This window comes from Hydractinia symbiolongicarpus, chromosome 15 (assembly GCF_029227915.1).
Source record: "Hydractinia symbiolongicarpus strain clone_291-10 chromosome 15, HSymV2.1, whole genome shotgun sequence".
In the NCBI taxonomy this organism is placed as follows: Eukaryota; Metazoa; Cnidaria; class Hydrozoa; order Anthoathecata; family Hydractiniidae; genus Hydractinia; species Hydractinia symbiolongicarpus.
The window spans coordinates 4,826,373-4,847,143 of record NC_079889.1 but is presented as its reverse complement, the minus strand read 5'-3'; the positions used below and the strand labels follow the sequence as shown (position 1 = coordinate 4,847,143).

At 35.3% G+C, this 20,771-nt stretch overlaps 2 protein-coding genes across 5 annotated transcripts; one reads left to right on the top strand and one right to left on the bottom strand.

Moving 5' to 3' along the window:
* Positions 1-588: 588 nt before the first annotated feature.
* LOC130628981 (uncharacterized) lies at positions 589-20,714 on the bottom strand. 4 transcript variants are annotated; one of them, XM_057442056.1, is made up of 14 exons: positions 20,696-20,714; positions 10,361-10,469; positions 8,598-9,763; positions 8,315-8,368; positions 7,948-7,977; positions 6,176-6,208; positions 5,856-5,983; positions 5,459-5,488; positions 4,720-4,899; positions 4,128-4,172; positions 3,031-3,110; positions 1,844-1,938; positions 1,343-1,397; positions 589-1,167 (listed from the first exon to the last, which is right to left on the bottom strand). In XM_057442056.1, the coding sequence occupies exons 2-14, from the start codon at positions 10,458-10,460 to the stop codon at positions 992-994; spliced, it is 2,172 nt and encodes a 723-aa protein (XP_057298039.1). In that variant the 5' UTR covers positions 10,461-10,469; positions 20,696-20,714; the 3' UTR covers positions 589-991. The 4 variants fall into 4 exon arrangements, with proteins under 4 accessions (XP_057298039.1, XP_057298037.1, XP_057298038.1 ...); XM_057442054.1 differs by lacking the exon at positions 20,696-20,714 and adding an exon at positions 12,117-12,571; XM_057442055.1 differs by lacking the exons at positions 6,176-6,208; positions 20,696-20,714 and adding an exon at positions 12,117-12,567.
* Positions 19,607-20,348, top strand: LOC130628646 (uncharacterized). The gene is made up of 2 exons (XM_057441627.1): positions 19,607-20,202; positions 20,261-20,348. The coding sequence occupies exons 1-2, from the start codon at positions 19,607-19,609 to the stop codon at positions 20,346-20,348; spliced, it is 684 nt and encodes a 227-aa protein (XP_057297610.1).
* Positions 20,715-20,771: the final 57 nt, after the last annotated feature.

Genomic DNA, 20,771 nt, shown 5'->3' with positions numbered 1-20,771 from the left:
GAGGTTGCAAAAGACTGATGACTCAACTATAAGACAATTAAAACTTAAAGGCAATTCAACTAATTAAAACATTATTGGTGCGAGAGTCGACAACAATATGATTTAACAGGGTCTCTATCCGAAGATAAAATTTCTTCAAACAAAGTAGTTCTGCTTCATTAAACATTACACTATAACATGTTGATTTCCAATCTGATTTTTCAGGCGCACAACTTCATTCTCGTTTCTAGGGGTCTTTTACTTTGAGTTGTTACCGCGTTTAAGGATGGCGTGCCGCTTTCCTGTCTTACGCCAGGCTGCTACAGCTCTGAATATCACAAAAATTTTCTTTAACTTATAAAACAGCCAAGTGCAGAGACCTAATGGGTGTTTGACAGATCCCCCTCTCCCAGATATGCTTATTAATGAGTGCATTTAAAAACGAAAATATAATTTTGGTTATTAATAAAGGATGCTTTGGGTTTAGGCGTTGAACAAGCAAGACGTGTTGGAACTGATACCATTTTAAACTTTTGTATATCAAGCAAGCATTTCTGCAAGCAAGGTACAACAGTGCCTTTTCAAAAAAAAAGTAAAAAAAAAAAAAAAAACGGTGAATTTTTTCTTCATAATAAATAATATATACTCCATAATATTTTATGAACACGACACAAACAAAACATCCATAAAAATACCCATTTCTTCAATAGCGGTGATGTTGCCGTCCATCTGATAAATCAGTCGGCACGTTACCTATGCCAAAGCTCCCACTCAGGTCTTGTGACGGAAGAGATTGTATCAAGGTAGGTTGGTAGAACGTCTTTTCCTTACTAAGTTTCTTGGAAGATCCTTAGATCACGGTTTAGGTAAAACATCTTAAACATTTCTCATGATTTACCAAGAAACCAAGACTTGATTAAGCAGAGAAATTTCCCAAGCAAAACCTCCGTGGGAAACACGAAACTGTGCCAAGAACACCAGCTTGCTCACGCACTTAAGCAAAAAATATCGCCTACATGCTTGATGTCGCAACAGCCTCGTTTTCAATCGAAACTTCGTTTGTGGTGTTATCTATGACCTCGTTTTCATCAGTGGGCTCAGTCGTCTCACTTGCATCGTCATTCAACAAATCTCTCAGTTCTTCTTTACCACGCAGGAACATTTCCATGTTGAGAGGTAAACGATTTGCTGAAGCACAGAAGATTAATACATGATAACATTTTCAATCGGGCACAGCGAGTACTGGTTCTAAAACTCAATGGTAGCCTGTGAAAATGACTAAATTGACCGTACTTTATTATTAATAAATTACGATTTATAAAATTTGCCCCACATAAAAATCGAAACAAAACTAAAAACTTACCGAGGGCTCTGTCAACCAGATCACAATTGACTCTCTCTTCTTGTTTAAATTTTTTCTATATGTATAAATATTCTAATTAAACGAGCGTTTTTTAACCTTTTTTTGGATGAGAAAACCATAACTTACAATGAGTAAAAGGAACAAACATTTTTGCACACACGCATGAAACTTGACGTTAGCAAAAAACAAAGAGGACATAGGAACACCGAACTAACTTGTTCTTTTTAATAACGCACCACAATTTCTCAAGTAGTCTGCAACTTCGTAGTCTGTAACTTCTCAAAAAATATCCATTTTAGCTAAATATTTTATTAAACATTTCCCAACCCTGGGTAAGTTAAAGTTTCTTTCCCAGCCTTAGATTTCGTAAAAATTTTAATTATTTCAGCCGCAAAATACTTTAATAATCAGGTCCAGATTCCTTTTCTTGTACGATGTATATAAAAAACACTTGCAACGGAAGAAGGGTAGAATTTCAAAAAAAAAAACTATAGTACGAACCTTGAGTTCATTGCGCGTGAACTTTCCGAAGGCTTGACTCATTAACGTGAAATCAGTACCAATCTGACTCAACGCTTTGTAGAAGCGTAATGTTTCTAAAAACACATAAACACAATTCGCTGAATACTTTTTTGACATCCACATCCAAACTGAATCAGTAACACACTAAGTAATCTACTTTAAGAGAAGAAATGTTTGCTGGAAGAAACTTTCGCGGTAACTTAACTTTATTTTCTGTAAACGTTTTTTTTACAAACCACGCCTAAGTTGCCCATTCGCGAAAGTTTATTCCCGCGAAAACTCAAAAAAAAACTTTAGGAAAAAAAGGAAAAATTTACTCTCGCGAAGTCAAAAATATATTCTAAAAATTTAATATCAAATTTCAATTTTTATTGTTAAAATTGCAAACCGCAAAAATTGACACGAGGTCCATGAGAAGTTTATTCCCGCAAAAATTTCGTAAAAGACTCAGCTCCAAAACTTTGCAGTGATTTTAATACCTCAAAAGTTTTTTTTCTGAAAGTAATACTATTACAGTTTTTAGGAAACAAGAGTACCCTCATACCACTCAAATTCTTATAGTAAAAGTAAAAAACGGAGAGTTAAGGTAAACGATGTATCTATTTGACGGTGTGCGAAGTTTTTTCACGTAGTTTAATAATCTTACAATAATGCTGCTAAGACTAAACAAATGGAAAACCTTAGAAGCAGTAAATTCGTACTAAAAAAGGTTTGGTTAAAAGCTGATAACCTAGAGCAATGTGAAAACTGATTGAAAGTTAATGTTGTAATGGGTCTTGCAACTCAGTTTACAAATAGGTCACAAGTTCATCAACAATATGGAACAGGGCAAGTCCTTCTAGTTTTGCTAACAAACTCAAATTTATGATTTTATGGAAAAATTTTGTTATTTGTATCAAGGCTTTGAAGTCCGTTTCAAAAAGAGTTCAGCTCGAACATCATGACTGTAATAAATGATTTGGCAGATTAAGTTTGGAGTCATGTTCTTAAACTAAGAAAGTTTTCGATCACTTAGCTAATGAACATACGAAAAGATTAATGTAATATCAAAATGACAAAATTAGTAGTCCTGAAATCAGTTTCCAAAATGGAAATTAATTTTAGAACTACCCAGACTTTATAGGTAATTCAGGACTTGTGGAACGCCTGTAGATTAAGAAACATACCATGAAGCTTCCATCTCTTTCCACGTGATGTTTTTCGACGATTCGTTCCAAACGAGAGCGCATCTTCGTACACAATCTTGCTATTTTTAAAACAAATTACAGGTAAACAAATAAAAATAGAAAATATAAACAACACCTGACAACAAACAGAATAACAAGAACACAAAAAATTCTTTACAAATGGATTTTAATATAAAATGGATTTTAATATATCATCAAACCTTTTTAATAGCGGAAAAATACCTTTCTCATACTTTGTTTCATTTTTGAGAGTATTTTGCATATTGCAATTTTGTTATATAGGAGGAAAATTAAAAAGAAACATTTGTTTAACTTAAGAGGCCATTTTAAGCGATCCTTTCCAAGCACCTATGTAAAAAATCTAAAATGTGAAAAAGACGTCATTTACAGCACATAACCAAAACCGAAGAAAAAATCCAATATTATTACCAAGTGCAATTTCAGACTACTTGAGGGAATAAATAATATCTTAATTCAAAAATAGTTTCAGCAACTGTACGACTTAGTTTGTAGAATACCTGACTTATGTCCATGAGCTCTTATGTTTCATCCCCACATAAGGTCATCGTCTAGTTAGCCTAAACTTCAGAGATTTCTGTAGCTCCAATGGGAGCTTTAAACACTCTAGAAGCGCCTTTGTGGTCCTTCCTAGAATGAGAGTTTATACCCCTTAAAAGTAGAGAGGCTAACCTGTATCACTTAACTCGTTTAAATCATTTAGGTCACTACAAAATTAGACAATTTTTTTGTTAGAACAATTTAAAGGTTGATTCTCACTTAGGGCGGAATAAGTCATAAGCTGTTATTACAGTTCGTGCGAACATATTAACCAATCAAATCACTACTTAACAAAATTCTTCGAACAAAATTCTTTGAACACCATTCCTTCTTTGATTTCTTATTTCGATATGTAAAAGGGTTTGTGCGCTTTTGAAAACCAAATAAAAATATACAGGCAATTTTCTTCTTTTTCCTAAACATTTTTTTCCAGCTACTCATTTAGTTCGAAATTTTGAAAGTGGAAAATTGGTATCATTCTAAGAGTGCTCCCAAGTTACCCATAAAACTCAGATTACCTATTTCTGAGGACACTGTCATCCACCTTCTTCTTGATAGTCAAACTAAAAAAAAGAAAATATTAAGGCTTGGTATAAAGCTTCTTCTTGCCTAGTCAACTGTAGTGGCTGGAAGAGGATGGGGTTGGGATAATTTTACCAAACCAACCAGCTTCTAAAATTCTGATATTTTATATTGCAGGAAGTTTGTGGAAAGAAAACATCAAATTTTTAATTTATACCAAATTAAATTCTGTACAATTTAGTTCAACATAAACTAAAATTTAACATTTTCATAAAAAATACTACCACCAAACAAAAAGTTGTTTCCCATAAGTGTTTCAATTTATGCATGATAAAAACAAAAACAAACTATATTTATATAGCATATAGAAAGTTGACTAAACAGACCTTATCAAAACCCAAATTCAATAGTCGGTAATTGATTTTTCATTGCGTTCAATTATGACAGATTTTTAAACTGTAAAATTAAGGTTATCCAATGTGTAATAACAGTTTTTAAAACATTCCAGGGAACACACAACAAAATAACAGGTTAAAAAATTTTCCATTTCCAAATCAACTTGATAACAACAAAAATTTAACTAAGCACCTCTCTTCATTGATAATAATTTCCCCATTCTCATCTATCATAACTTGAGGTGCCATTACATCCTCTTCCTCATTGTCTTCGTCATCATTCTTCTTCACTTTCGAATCTGGGTTTGCACCATCATTAACAGGCTGTAGTAAACTGCCTATCTCAACAACAGAACCTTCTTCAACGGGATCTCTGGAAAAAAGTTGTTATATAATTCTAGGCACAAGTCTACCAGTGGTATTAAATTGTTGAGAAGGGGAGAAAGAGGGGTCATATAACAACAACAAAAAAACAACAGGGAGAGGAAGGTATTTTGTTTTGTGTATGTTCAATTTCTGAAAAATATGTATATATTTTTTTTATTGTTTATGGTAATGTTATACTGTATTGGTTAATTCCGGCATAAGTATAAATGGTTATATTGATGGCTACATGTGTAGAAATACCGCGTGATCCCTGCTTTGCGTTATTAGTGTTCAAGGACTGACCTCTTTTCCATTTTTTAAAATACTAGAAATGAAAGTTTTTTTATAGTAGCATTTTGTGTTTTATTTTTGTGGAGAAGGTGGTCTCAAATATGTTGGGGGAAAAAACTAAACTTCAGAAAACAAGGGAAAGAAGGAATTAAAAGTAGCGAATATTTAAGCGAATATACTGTTTGAATGCCCTAACCTGCTAATTGTTCAAACAAACAAAAAAACGAATTACAAAAATTCAATTTAATTTCATTTGAGATTTAATGATAACTTACTTTTTTAAACGAAGTTCTGCTGTTTTAAAACTGAAAAAAAAGAAAATTAACATTTATATGCCAGACAATATATAAAAATCATCAAATTGTTATTTATATATGTCAAGTTTAAAAGTGTGCACAATTTAAAGCTAATAAGAAAGACAAACAGTGCAGAAACAAAAATTTTTAATTGATAAAGACAAAGCTCAGTGTTAATAGAGAAAGACAAATGGTGCAGAATTGAAATTCGTTTCAAAAAGAAGTGGCAATTTTTTTAAACTTTTAGTCTCACTAGCTGTTACAAAATCTCCATGTTACTGTTTGTTAAAAAGGTCTTCTCAAATACTCCAAATGAGAAACAGGTTATAATTTTATGAAAAAATATATTATGGGAAATAGTGTATGCAAAATATACCTTCTAGGTCTGTAATAAATTAATTCTTGCATGGTCAGTGTAGAAAGATCTCTTTCAGCAGAGCAGTTCATGTTTTTTGTCTCCTTTGGTTTTTTAGTGGCAGATTCTTCACCAGTTTGGATTTCTTCCTAGAACAAACAAAGAAGAAAAAAATAATACTTCTTATTTGCACTTTCTCAGTCAGATTACTTGAATACTAAAGCATGTTATTAATATCAATAACATAATTGGGCACAAAAACAATGTTTTCATTATTGTCAAACATGAGTAATATATTTCAAAAAAACAAAAAAGTGCAACTTAACTATATCTGTTTTTACCTCAATAAGAGCAATTTCTTTGCCAGAAACATGCTTTTTTTCAACGGATCGCATAAAAACAAGAAGACTGAAAATAGTAACAAAAATGACGTTGCAAAGTGCAAAATGTAGCAAACCGCAGAGAGAGGCCTCCAAGAAAACACATTGAAAAGAAGAGGAGACATTATGATTTGTTGTAACTTATTTTTTAATAAACAAGAACCAAAATAACTAAGTATTTACCAAAAAATAAACCTTCCTTATTTGTCAAAAAATAACGATAACCAACAATTTTTTCTCAAATAAACAAACAGTGTTCATAACAAAACTTTGATGTTTTTAAACACTTTTGACGCATTGTCCCTCTCCCATTGATAAACCGTTATAATTTTGAAAAAGGTTACTCTAGCAAAGTAATATGTTCACCCCCTGTCAGAAATTAGATTTTTATTCCGGCAAAACAAAAACAACAAAAATTTGCTTTTGAGTTGCAAGAGAATATAATCATAGGTGGCAAGCAGGACGAAAATTTAACTTTAATATATTAAATTTAATTTCAATTCAAAAATGGAAGAAGGTAACAAACGAGTGAAATAATATTAGCAAAATAAAAGTGAACGTAATTATACAATGGCGTGGATTTGATGACCAGTGAATATATGCAAATACAAAGAAAATGTTATTTTTTGCATTTAAGAAATCTAGATGAACTTTGTCTTACTATCATATCCCTCTGGAGACGTCAGTGAAGTATAATTTAAGCAGATGTAAAAAGCAGAATGTTTTGGTAAAGACCTTTCTCTTTTAATCGCTTGCAATGGTATTATTGGTATCTGAAGGTATCATTTGAAAACTAAGCTCTTTGTTAAACGTGGAGCGACTTGTACAACAGAAAGCTGAGCAAATTGGCATACTTAGCATCAAATAAGAATGAATTACTAGTAGCTATATTTATCAAAACTAAAAAGGATTTAAAAATTTGTTGCTTTAATAAACCAGCCACTGCATAGAATTGCGCTTTCCGCACTTTGCAACGTCACACATCACCTTCGCCCTAGTCTTTTTTGCGGAATTGGGGGTCGGAATTTCTAGCCATATTTTAGGATGGTAAGGTTTGTATTCTTGGCACTTAGAAGTCATATGAAACAGTAAAACTAGTTGAATTCGTTTTCTTATGGTAGTAGTAACATGTATATCAAAAAAACTTTTGCATGAAGTTACCCTTTAAAGTTGGAAATTTGATTTTGTTTGATTTTGTTTGATTTTGATTTTTTTGTTTTTAATAAAATTCATTTTTTTAGCAAGAATAAACCTCGATAAAAAAAAAACTAGTCGATAAGTGGATCAGTCCCCTGGAAATATCTACAAAAGTCTGTTGTTTGAAAAATACAATTAAACAAAATAATCGGCTCACCCTTTCAGCTTGGCTAACCCAAAGTTCATTTAAAAACAGAAACAGAAAAAAATCACAAGGTTGTAAAAAAATGGAACAGGATAAGGACAACGTTTTTCTTGTTAATAATACATTTTTAATTGGAAATTTCTGCCGACTCAGCAATTTAGATAATAAGTTCATATTTTGCAGATATAGTAAAGAAAAACTTTTATACATAAACACTGAGTAAATAATGCTGCTGTTTGGACAGCTAAAAAAGGGTTACTGCCACTTTTTAAAGGCCTTTATTCTAGGATTGTTTTCAAAAATGTCAGTTTCTCCAAAAAATTTTCTAAAATGGTTGTTCTTCCAGGTCTTCCAGGCCACCCTATTAATTGAATCAAAAAATATTACAAACCTTTTTCTTTTTTTTTTCTTTATCTTTATTCTAAAAACAAGAAGACATATCAAATACCCTTCAAAAACAACCGTTACAACCAATGGTTTTTACATTAATTCCCTTGCTTCAAATTAATACCTATATTTTGTCTCTGAACAATTTTATAGTCATGCTATGGGTACATAAAAAAGCAAACTAACTTAGCTACAACTTCAGAGTAACATTTATTTGTATAATCACATATATACATACAACAAAATATTTTTGGTATTATTTTGGATATTATACATTTATAATACGGAATTGTGAAGATAAAAATAAACTTGATTTTTAAGCATGTTTGGGTCTGTTGTCAAATTTTCATAATACTACTAAAAACACAAACCTTTTTCTTTTGTGTCTTCTTCTCTTTATTTATGTTTGTATTGCTTGATGGTTTCTAAAACACAACAGTACTAAAAAAAACTATTAGTGTAAAAATTAATTTGACCCTTTCAAAAAGGTATACACAGGCATTTTAATTTCTTAAGTTGTAAGAAGAACTAGCTTTTTAACCATTCCCACAATTGGTCTGACTTGTAATATAGCAATTTTTAAGCACCCCTATAGTTACAGCGAAAAAACGATTTTCCTTCATAAAAGTAGAAAAAATTTTATAAGGAATATACTGTAGCACTTTTCTTTTTCTTTCTTTTTGTGGAAATATTCTCACTATCTTCATCACAAGAGGAATAAGCTGAAAACGAGGATAAACGATTTCTTCTTTTTGCACCCAAGTTAGGTTGAAATGATTTTTTCTTAGCAAAGTTTAATTTCGTTGACATCTCACTATCAGATTGTGAATTATCATGTGGAATGTCTTTAGAATCTTTACAAGTCACATCACATTTTTCTTGTCTGTTATCACTTCCGGATTCAGCTAGACATATTTCGCTGAAAAGTTGCAAATTATTTTGTGACTTCTTATAATCTATTTCCTTTTCATCTTCTTCTGTGAAGCGTACTTTTTTCAGCATGGGTTCATCATCATTCTCTTGTGAGGGTTTCATATAACTTGCTGGTGCACTGTTTATCATTGTTTTATCCTTCGGAGATGCTGCTATGATGCTCCTTTCAATTTTCTGCTCTGATTCTAGAGGCTGTTTGTTTAAAGTTGAATCTTTGTAAATATTTATTTTGGGTAAATTTTTGGCATGTTCAGATAATCTACTATCAGTGGAAACATCATCTAATTTCTTTACAGTAAACTGGTGTAAACTAATCTTGGTATCATTTTCAGCATATACTGGACTAGCCTTTGACTCATTGTTGTCACAAATTACAATATTCTCTTCAGATGTTATTAAATTAGTCCTTGCAGTAATAACTTCTGAATCAGAGTTATCACTGTTGTTAACTCTGGTATTTCTCCTTATAAGTGTGGGTGTTACTTTACATCGTTTCTTGAGTTTATTTCCTGCTGGCACCCCATTTGAGGGATGCGTACTAGCCCCACTAGACACTACAAAATTTTCCACTGGAGGCAGATTATTTTTCCATTGTAACTCAATGTCCTCGATTGATTCCAATTTACCTAGCTCACATTTGTCAACAACTAATGTTGTATCTGCATTACAACTCTTGTCAACATGTTCCTGTTTGTGTACTAGCGATGTATCATCTACTGGAATTATTATTGCTGGTGTGTTTTTTACATTGCTTCGTTCTCTTAATTTAGGCATAACTTTCACACGTTTAGATAGTTTTTTAGGTACAGATGTTTTCTCCATTTTGTCCTTATCTGACATATCTTCATTTTCTGTTTTTACCACACAATTGATTTCTTCCTCTTTAACTAATGCAAAAAAACAAATAGCACATTAACATGCCTAAGTAAGATTAAACTGAGTTTATAAGCTATAAAAGGGGTTTCTCTACAAGATGCTTTACTTTTGTTCACCATCAAGCTAAATTAAGGATTTCACCAGTGGTGATACTGCTGCAATTTCCTCTGTCATTAAAAATGTGGTGTAGAGGCTGAATTTGGTCATGCATGTCAGCATGTCGTAACTAAGTAAGTAGTAAAAAAACTTAATTTTTGCCTAAAGTGTAAATGCAAAAAAAGATGTTATACCAAAAAGCTGCAACTCTTCTTTTTAACAAAACAACGCTCTATGGAAACAGATTTATAACTTGCAGATATTTGCAGACATTTACGGATAGTAATAAAATTATTGCTTTTATAGAAAATATATTGTATTAATTATTTATGATCAGTCTTATTTTGATAAGTCACAAAAATGTGATACTTGCTTTATTTGCAAGTGTGCTTTTCTCAAGTATAACAGGCTTTTCCTATTTATTTTGCCGTTTTTATGGTCAGTCAAAGTTTACAAAATTTATTTTTATGAAAGTAATAATAAGACAAAAGATATATACCAAAAGTAGTTACCTTGAATCTTCTCCTTGGAATCTACAGTTTTATCTGGCTGCAATGTAACCCTTTTAGACAGACTAAGGTTCGGCCGGATGCTCCGTTTTCGGAAACTCATTTCTCTAACCTAAAAGCACGATACAAAGAATTCAATAAACTTCTCTAAATGACAAACACTATTCTTGGGTAAAAGCAATATATGGAGGGTTGAAAGTCCAACTTCCACCACTTGCGAGAAATTTAAATATGGTTGCACTAATTCCAAAAAGGCAGTTTTTGTTGTTTTCCTGGACAGTTTTAGTGTATGGTAAGAATATGTCAGTGTTTTATTGCATGTGTAATTTTTTTGCATGTGCTGTTATTAAGCGTTGTTTTTGTTACAACTTTTTTTAAAGTAAAGTTTAAAATAGAGAAAAAAAATAAAAATAGAAATAGAAATAGACAGGGCTATGCATCGAATAAAAAGTAATGGCTACTTTGACCTTCTTGATTTAAAACCTAGGTTTCCCTTTAGTCTAGAACCTAGATCACTAGAAAGAAGCTAGATCACTAGAAAGAAGCCTGGACAGGGGTTGGTACTGTTAATCATTATGTTGTTTGTTTTCTTATAGTGTATATTATATAACTGGTACGTAAAATATATGTGTATGTTGTTTGACTATCTCTGGTTGTTATTGATTTTCATGGTAGCAAAGGGCAGTTAGAAAATTATACGATATGAGTCAAAAACTTACAGGTGTTCAATAGCAAAGACAAGCCAAGCCGAGATATTGTGAAGAACTACGTGCTTCGATGCTACAGATTTAGGAAATAAGTGACTTTATCATTTCCTGAAGATGCTCCATGTGAAATTAGAGACAAAGTTTTTAATGAATTGAAACCGGTGTGATGGTGTGAAAAAACTTTTGATTCTTTTGACAAACTTTTTACATAAGACAAGTTAAGTGAATTTATAAATGTTGTGCAATATTTGATAGATACATATGTGAATGTAACCAGAAAGTTTAGACCTTTGTTTTAGAATTTGAGAAAAGGTAAAATCCTATAATGCAAAAAGATATGAAATTATCATCTTCAGAATGGAGGAGGATAATTGGGTAAGAAAGTGTAGAGACTTGATAGTTCCTGGGGCAAAGCCCGAGGCAGACCGAGAAAGACTTGGTAGGAGGCTATAAGAGACAGACTTGATACAGAGGAAGTTGAGTTTAGATCTAACACAGTCTAGATCAGATTGAAAGAGGGTCATTAATATACTCCGTCCAACCCATGCTAGCATGGAAAATGGATATTAAGTCGAGAATGATGATGAATGATGATGAATGATGATGAATGATGAGTCTTGCATTTAAACTCTTTCTTTAAGACTTCCTCACAACCAGAGTTGATTATACAAAAAAGAACAATTATTTAATCAAATGAAAATCGCTCTCAGAAAGTTCCATGGAGAACAAGGTCTGAGTGATAATTCTGGTATCACACTGGAAACCACAGAAGCTACCGTCTCAGAAAAGATACTTTACAGTCGTCAAAATAAATGGCAACATACCGTTTTAGCAGGCCACAGAGATTTTTAAAACATGGTGAAAATGAAGATTTATGATCCAGGATGACATTAAAACAAATCCATTAGGTTTTATTGGTACACCAATGAAATGCAAAATTTGCAGGTCTATTTACATTTTATGAGAGATTGTCCTTAGAGATGGTCCATGAACCCTGGGGAGCATAGTACATTATTTACTGGTTCAAATAAAACAGAAATGTGTTTACTCACTTGTGAAGCAAGAAATTCTGCAGTTCTTGATTCTAGGCAGACATAGGATGGACTGTTACCGGGAAACATTAGATGCTTGAGAATCTAATCTGGTTGAACAATGTGATAGTTTAGTAGTTTTTAAACTTGATGGAAAAGAAGCAAAGAAATCCAGAGGAAGTGTACATTTCCATGTGAAATTGCTGGAAAAGGCATTTTTATCAAAACATATGTGATTGACAATGACATCTGATTGTTATTGAAATCAACCAAGCTTAGATTTTGGGTAAAACTGTATCTTGACAGTACCCCATCAGGACATTACTGCATTAATATAAATGCCTATCCAGGCATTTATATTACTGCATCTTAATATTTCAACATTTTTCTTTTATGTTATACACTCATCACTGCTGGCTTGCTGGAACAGCAACAATCTTATTTCATCACCATGGATACAAATCTTAATCACTTAGGATCCTATTACTGTGGAAAGTTTATCATTTCTTGAACATGATAGTTTAGTAGGCGACGTTTCGGGAGATCCTTCTCCCATTATCGGGCAAAGTAAAATGATGTTGAGCATGCATTTATATAATTGCAGAGGATCGAAATTCATAAAAAAATTAACCAATCAGAAACGAGCTGATAATTACAGTTAATTACAGTAATTAACATTTTTGGACCTAGATGTAGATAACTACTTCTTCTGTAGGGCTGGTAACCAAATCTCAGGAAGTTGATATGAGATGCTGTTTATGTATTTGTTACGTTCTACACTGTTGATGGTTTCTTCAATCTTCCTGGCCGTTGTTCTGGATTCTCTGTCAATGATTTTCTTCTCGTCCCAATTAAACTGATGATTTCTGCTCCAGCTGTGGTCCGCAATTTCATTTTTCTTCACATCTCCGTTTCTCACTGCGCGCATATGTTCTTGTACTCGTTGCTTAAACTTTCTTTTTGAGAAGAATTGTAAAATATATGAGAGGAAAAAGTAACATCGGGAAGTTGTGGCGCCACTCTTGCACTTTGTGCGGAAGACTTGGGTTTGGTTCCCCTTGGTGGCGATTTAATATGGGCTAGTGGATGATACCATAGCCCTGGGTTAACCCAAACTATGTGAGGGAAATTGGGGAGATGGCACACTGCGTAAGTGTGGCAGGGAGTTGTCTGGTAAAGCTTGGACCTAAATGGGTCTGCGTAGCTCAAAATAAGCATTAAATACTCTAGTACTCCCGATCTAAGCCATGGCCCCTCCTGGAAATAATAGACAGGGCATATCCCTCAATATTTTTTTGAGGCTAGCCATGTGAAATATGGACATCTATCTATATCTAAAAAACAAATAAAGATTTTATTTATCCACCATGCTCATGCATGTGTTGCGCTGCCAAAAAATTAAAGATATGAAGTATTTCCCCAATTAAGATTTGATTGATTTAATTTAGTCAACATCAAAAATATAGTTATGCTTATGGTTGTGATGGTTAAAAAATTTTGTACTGTGGCTAGAGCTATTCGGCAATTTGGTTTGACGTCATAACAATTTTTTGGAGGTGAAAAGTTTCCGTATTTTAGGTGAAGACAGTGCAGAGCTAGACACATTTTGGAGTTTTAAGAACAATGTTAGGAAGTTTGAGCAAAGATAAGCAAAATCTAGATAGCTAAGCATCATTTCATTTCATGAAATCTCCGCCGAGCTAATACTTGATATCCCCCATCTCGCAATAAATCTAGAGGTCATAGCGAGTATTTTAAAAATAAGAATCTGGGTTTATCACCCAACGATTTATTAAAACAATAGTACAAACAATGTTAATAAGTGTTTCTCCTTCAGTGTGATAGTGTTTTAATAAGAGTTTATTTTCGTGTTTATGAATTTCTTTCTAAAGTTGGTGATACTACCAAGACAAACAAACCACTAAACAGTGTGTATCGAACGAGCTCCCACAAGAGGAGACACTAAATAAGCCATGTTTTCTCGTCTTTCTCGTAGAATGGCGGAGACCGAATCGCATGCACAAGTCGATACGGTCAATACACAAGCCACCCAACAGAGTGTGCCTACAAACGAGCTCCCACAAGAGGAGACAGTAAACGAACTGTCAACAGACACAGAGGAGAACTGTGAGCCACCCTCCAAAAAGACAAGATTTGAGTTAGATGTTGTGCCACAAAATAGTTGGCAAATTCAGCAAGACTTAGCTGACTATGCAAATAAATACATGGATATTTTTCAACCAAATGTAGCCCTCGAGGAAGGGATTTTATTTGACAACCCAGTACCGGGAAATGTTCAGAACGAAAAGTTGCTTGATGTGCACTTAAAAGAACTTCTTCTCGAGCAAGATAAGAAGATAACGCTTAATCAAGACCGCATGGTTACAAACATTCAACAGTGAATAAGCTTTACTATGGGGCCACTGTGTCGCCTTTGGTCACTTATGGAGGGAGAGAAGACTTCCTTATCAAGCTCGCCAGACGTCGACCAAAATCAACTTGAAAGTATTAACATGATGTCTCAATTATTTGATCAAACTATCCTACTTCTAGGACAGGCATACAATTCTTGCTCCTATTTGAGAAGATTCAATGTGCTGATGTCTTTCATACCAGATAAAAAGAAAGTAGAGAGTATGTTAAAGGAAATGTCATCAAGTTTTGTGCCCTCTGAGAAAACTGAACCAGCTTTGTTTGGTCCTAAATATGAAGACATGGTGTCAAAATTTCTTTCGTCAAAGAACAAATCGAAAGAACTATTTACTTCATTCAAAAAGAATAGTAGCAGAGGATCACATTCTGCCAGCCGACCCTTTTCAAGAGGCCCTCTATTTCAGACCAGAGGTAGGGGGCGAGGTTTCTTCACCGCAGCTGGTAAAAACTACAACAACCGTGGATCTAACCGGGAAAGCAACAGAGGAAGCAGAGGTATGTTTCAATTCAATATTAGAGGTGCCTTTTCTCAGCTTATCAGAGACTTCCCAAATGTACATCCTTTGATAAAAAGGTTATTTCCAATACCTATTCCCCACCTGCCTCCTGCAGGAAGGACTCAATACTTTGTGGAGAATTGGAAAAAGCTGACAAACGATCAGACAATGTTAAAGATCGTACAGGGATACGAGATACCCTTTCTTTCCCCACCAAAACAGAGAATTGTTCCACCCCCTATTCATATCAGTCAAGAGGAGAAATCCCTTGTGGACAAGGAGGTCCAGAGTATGCTGAGAAAAGGTGCCATCAAAAGGGCAACTCATGTACCGGGGGAATTTATCAGTACAATTTTTCTTGTGGACAAAAAAGACGGTGGTCATCGGCCAGTAATAAACTTAAAGAAACTGAACCAAAACATTCCTTATGTTCATTTCAAAATGGAGGGATTACATCTCTTAAAGGAAATGCTATGTCCAGGGGATTTTATGTGCAAACTGGACTTAAAAGACGCTTATTTTGCAGTCCCATTGTCAAAAAATTCGAGGAAGTTTGTTCGGTTTCTTTGGGAAGGACAGCTCTACGAGTTTCTGTGCCTATGTTTCGGGCTCTCAAAAGCCCCGTGGATTTTTACAAAACTCCTAAAGATCCCAATCTCCCTCCTAAGAAAACTGAGAGTAAAAATAATAGTTTATTTGGACGATATGATTATTATGGCCAGTGAAAAGGAAGAGTTGTTGATGGCCAGGGATACTCTGATATTTCTCTTTCAGAATTTAGGGTTTCTAATCAACAGCAACAAGTCAGTTTTCGAACCAACCCAATGCCTCGATTTTTTGGGGGTGACAATAAATTATCTGACAATGACAGTAAAACTGCCAATGGCAAAAGTTACAACATTGAAAGTACAATGCCAGAAATTGTTAAAGCAGGAGTGGGTCACAATAAGAGAACTGTCCAAACTCATAGAAAAACTTTCCTCATCAGCAGTAGCAGTATTTCCAGCCCCCTTACAATACAGGTTCCTTCAACAACAACAGATAAAAGGGTTGTTGACAAAACACAACTTCGATGCTCAGATAACTTTGTCAGATCTAGCCAAGGGGGAGCTTCATTGGTGGCTGAACAATCTAGAATTGTACAATGGCAAATCCCTATTAACACCAACCCCACTAGTAATTCAGAAAATAAGCTCAGATGCCTCCAAGATGGGGTGGGGAGCATTTTGCCAGGGACAAAAAACGGGTGGCCCATGGACTCGAAAGGAAAGGGATCTTAACATCAACATACTAGAGTTGAAGGCTATCAACCTTGCTTTAAGAACCTTTACATATATGGAAAAGAAAGGGGTAGCAGTCCATGTGGAGAGGGACAATATGACAGCCCTATCATATTTAGTAAAAATGGGAGGAACCAAGAACGAGACTCTGGTAAAAATAGCAAAAGAAATTTGGCAATATATAATGGAGAAAGAGATCACGATTACTGCAGTTTACATACCAGGCTACATGAATGTAGAGGCAGACCGGGAATCCAGGCACAATCTCTCAGACTCCAGCGAATGGAAACTGCTACCAACAGTATTCCAAAAGGTATGCCAGATATGGGGAACACCGGATCCCTATTAACTATTAATTTATTCGCCTCAAGGGTGTCGCATCAACTTCAGAGCTACATGTCCTGGAAACTAGACCCATTCAGCAAGGGGAGGGATGCTTTTCAGATCAAGTGGAAACACCATTACGCATACGCTTTCCCCCCTTTTGCTCTGATAGGCAGGGTTCTCAAAAAAGTTCAAGTAGAACAGGTAGACATGATTGGAAACCCATCGGCGAACACCCTAGAGTGTCATCTCTCATGGCAGGTGTCTTTAATAAAAAACCTCCGCAACCAAAATCTGTTTTCATTTGGGATATTGAACAGATTCTTGAATATTTAAGGAATATGCCAGACAACGTCTGTTTATCAGACAAGCAGTTAAGTTTAAAAGTGGCAATGCTACTGTCTTTAACAGCTGCTAGGGTTTCTGAAATAACTTTTTTGAGCACTGATACTCTCATAAAACATGAAGACTTTTATATGTTCCAATTCAAGCAACTAACTAAGGTTTGCCGCCCAGGGAAGAAAAGGCCGCCACTGAAATTCTACAGGTTTAGGAACGATGAAAAACTGTGTGTATGTGTCACCCTGGAGGACTACTTAAGTAGAAGAGAAAAGTGGAAAGTCACCGATTCTCAACTTCTTGTAAGCTATATATAAAGCCACATAAACGGGTCTCCACTTCAACAGTCTCAAGATGGCTAAGACAAATGCTTCAGCTCGGGAACATTGATGTGGACAAATTTAAGGCTCATTCCACAAAATCCGCAGCGACTTCAAAAGCAAAAGCAATCGGCATCTCTCTATCCGATATTCTCAAGCAGGCACATTGGTCTTGCGAATCCACATTTCAAAGGTTCTATCATAAGCAGGTAGAGGACCCGAGTCTTACGTTTCAGAAAGCACTGCTCTCTGGTGGGCTTTGAAGAGAGGTGGTTAAGGCTATGACCTCTAGATTTATTGCGAGATGGGGGATATCCAGTATTAGCTCGGCGGAGATTTCATGAAATGAAATTGAGGATTACGTAAGGGCGCGTAGCGCCCGCAAGGTAATCCGGATTTCATGAATGAAATCAAAGCACGAGCTAATACTGCCCGTATTTTCACATATTTTTCTTTCGTTTAGGATACAGTCGAGGAGGATATCGTGGCAATTACGGCTATCGTGGCCACTAATATGTATTGCTTCTTTTTTCTTTTAAAACAAAACTTTTGGCTCTACATGTCTTTTGTCATTATATTTTCCCTACCAAGGCGTCCCGTGTGTTAGCATTTTCCCCAGGATTTGTCAACATGTTCACGGTTATGCTACGAAACGTTTTATTTTAAAATCATTCGGAACGCCTTCGCGGGAACATGTTAAAGCGGATGTGTTTCGGCTATGACCTCTAGATTTATTGCGAGATGGGGGATATCCAGTATTAGCTCGTGCTTTGATTTCATACATGAAATCGGGATTACCTTGCGGGCGCTACGCGCCCTTACGTAATCCTCAATTTCCAGACAGATTTTTATTGTGGATACCTTTCGTTATAGCTAATACACCTCTTCAGAGTGTCATTTGGTCATGCGCAAACTGACGTTGCTATAGTATCCATTTTTTTTCATTCTTCCCCCTACGAACTAGGTTTGTTTTCACCCTGCGAAATTTTAAAAATGGCGGATGTAGCACAAATGTGATTCGTCAATTAAACAATATGTCCATCATCACTATGACAAGAACACTGAACCGAATTGCCGAATAGCTAGCTAGAGCATCTTTTTTGCTGAAATACGTTAGCTACAGCTATAGCTAAATATAAATTACAAGCAAGATAAATTTTAATTTTCTAAATAAAAGAGGCCTCTAACTGAAAATAAAGTTTGAAATGGACTGGTCCACGGTTTTACCACCTATATTATTTTGCCTGTCGTTTTGCGTAAGAAGTCCAGTTAGCGTCAAGTCGTATAAGTTCGCCAGAAGTTCAGAAAACCTACCATAGTAATCCATGCCTCGTCATTATGGCTCCGGTTCTTGTTTGAATCGAAAGCAAAATTCATCGCGCGCCAATTGAGTCTTATTTTTACGCCCCATCTAAAGCGTCCTCCGCCCATTTTATAAAGTACAACGCTTACCTCTGGCTTATATGTTCGCCATATGACGTGTAAGTTCGCAATATCGTTTTTATGTAAATTCTGACTAAAAATCGACATATTCCATAAATAATAGACTTATTTCATGTTCTCGTGAGCTCCATGATGTATTTAAATCATTATTAGCATTTTTTGTGGGTGGCGAACTTAAAAGTACCACGCGTGATTGTAATTGACCGAGCAAGATTGACCGATAAGAAGGTTTATATATATATAATCAAACAATTTCGGTAAGTAGAATATTCGAAAATCTATTTCACGGCAAATTTGTTCTTCTGTCTTCTTTTTGTTCTTCTAGAAAACTTATGCGGACGTGTCTACGAAAGAGAAAAAAAAAGTACAATATTCGTGTGGTATAATTTTTTTTACTAAATTATTATTATTATTTTAAAAATTTGTATTTGTATATTATTGTCTGCCAATTTTTAGACATGGCTCCAAAGTATATGAAATGGTCTGAAGAAGAGATGGTGAATGCTGTGAGTGCAGTGTTAGATGACGGCATGTCAATCTCTAAGGCGTCAAGAGTTTTTGATATCCCACGAAAAACGTTATCGGACAAAGTCCATAACAACCATCCTTTAAAATCAGGACGGCAAACTGAGCTAACGGCAGATGAGGAAAAAAGCTTGGTGGTGTACATCAAATACATGTCGAATCATGCTTCCCCCCTGACCATTCCTATGATAAAGTCATTCGCATGAAACATTGTAAAGAGGTCAGGAAGGGAAAGTAGATTTAATGTTGAGAATGGTCCCGGGAAAACGTGGTGGAACGAGTTCCGTAAACGCCATTTAATTGATGTAGCAATCAGAAAGCCAGATTTGCAGGAAAGAGGAAGGGCGAGGATGGCAAATCCTGTTGTTATAAACAGACACTTTTTGACTTTGGGAAACCTTTTGAAAAGTGAGAATTTAATGGACAAGCCTGGAACAATATTTAATGTAGATGAATCGGGGATGAATTTAGAGTTGAGGAAGGGAAAGGTTGTCATTGATCGAAGCCAGAAGCATGCGTATTCGCAAGGTGAAGGGTCGCGGGAACACGTCACTGTTAATTGCTGTGTTTCTCCAGGCAGACTGATGGTTCCACCTTTCATTATTTATGAGAAGTCTTTTCCAAGCGGAAACTACTCTGCCAATGGCCCCACTGATGCTCTATATGGCAAATCCAACAATGGATATATGGACGAAGACCCGTTCTTCAAGTGGTTTACTCGTTTATTTGTTCCAAAAACTAAACACGTGGGGAAAAGAATCTTGATAATTGATGGCCACGGATCCCACATCAACCTCAATTTGATAGATGCTGCTAGGGAGAACCAAGTTATCTTGTATTGCCTCCCCCCTCACACAACTCATGTGCTTCAGCCATTGGATGTTGGATTGTATAGTCCACTCAAGACATACTTCAGCAGAATTACTGACAAGATTCAGATTGCAAGGTTGGGCATCAGGAGAAATGTTACGATTTCCAAAACTGAATTTTCTGCTGTTTTTAAGCTGGCGTACGAGGAAACCTTTAGCTACGCTCGCATCCTTTCATCATTTCGGTCATGTGGCATATACCCATTCAACCCACTGGCCATAAATTTAAAACGTTTTATGCCATCTACTTTTAAGCCTTTGTCAACTGTACCGCCAACTGCATCGTCAACTCTACTGCCACCTGTACCGTCAATGGCATCGTCAACTCTACCGCTACCTGTACCGCCAACTGCATGTCAACTCTACCGCCACCTTTATCGTCAATTGCTTCGTCAACTTTTCCGCCACCTGTACCGTCAATTGCATCGTCAACTCTACCGCCAACTGCATCATCAAATGTACCATCAACATCGTTGTCACCAACAGCTGCATCTTTCCCAGGAACTTTCAACTGTCTTCCTGGTGGATCGATTTCTCTAATGCCATCAACATCAACAAATAACCGATTACCTGCTGCTTTCAAAGATATGGACCCAAACATAATCGATCTGTTTATCACGCCAATTCTGGAGCCTGAAAAAAAAAG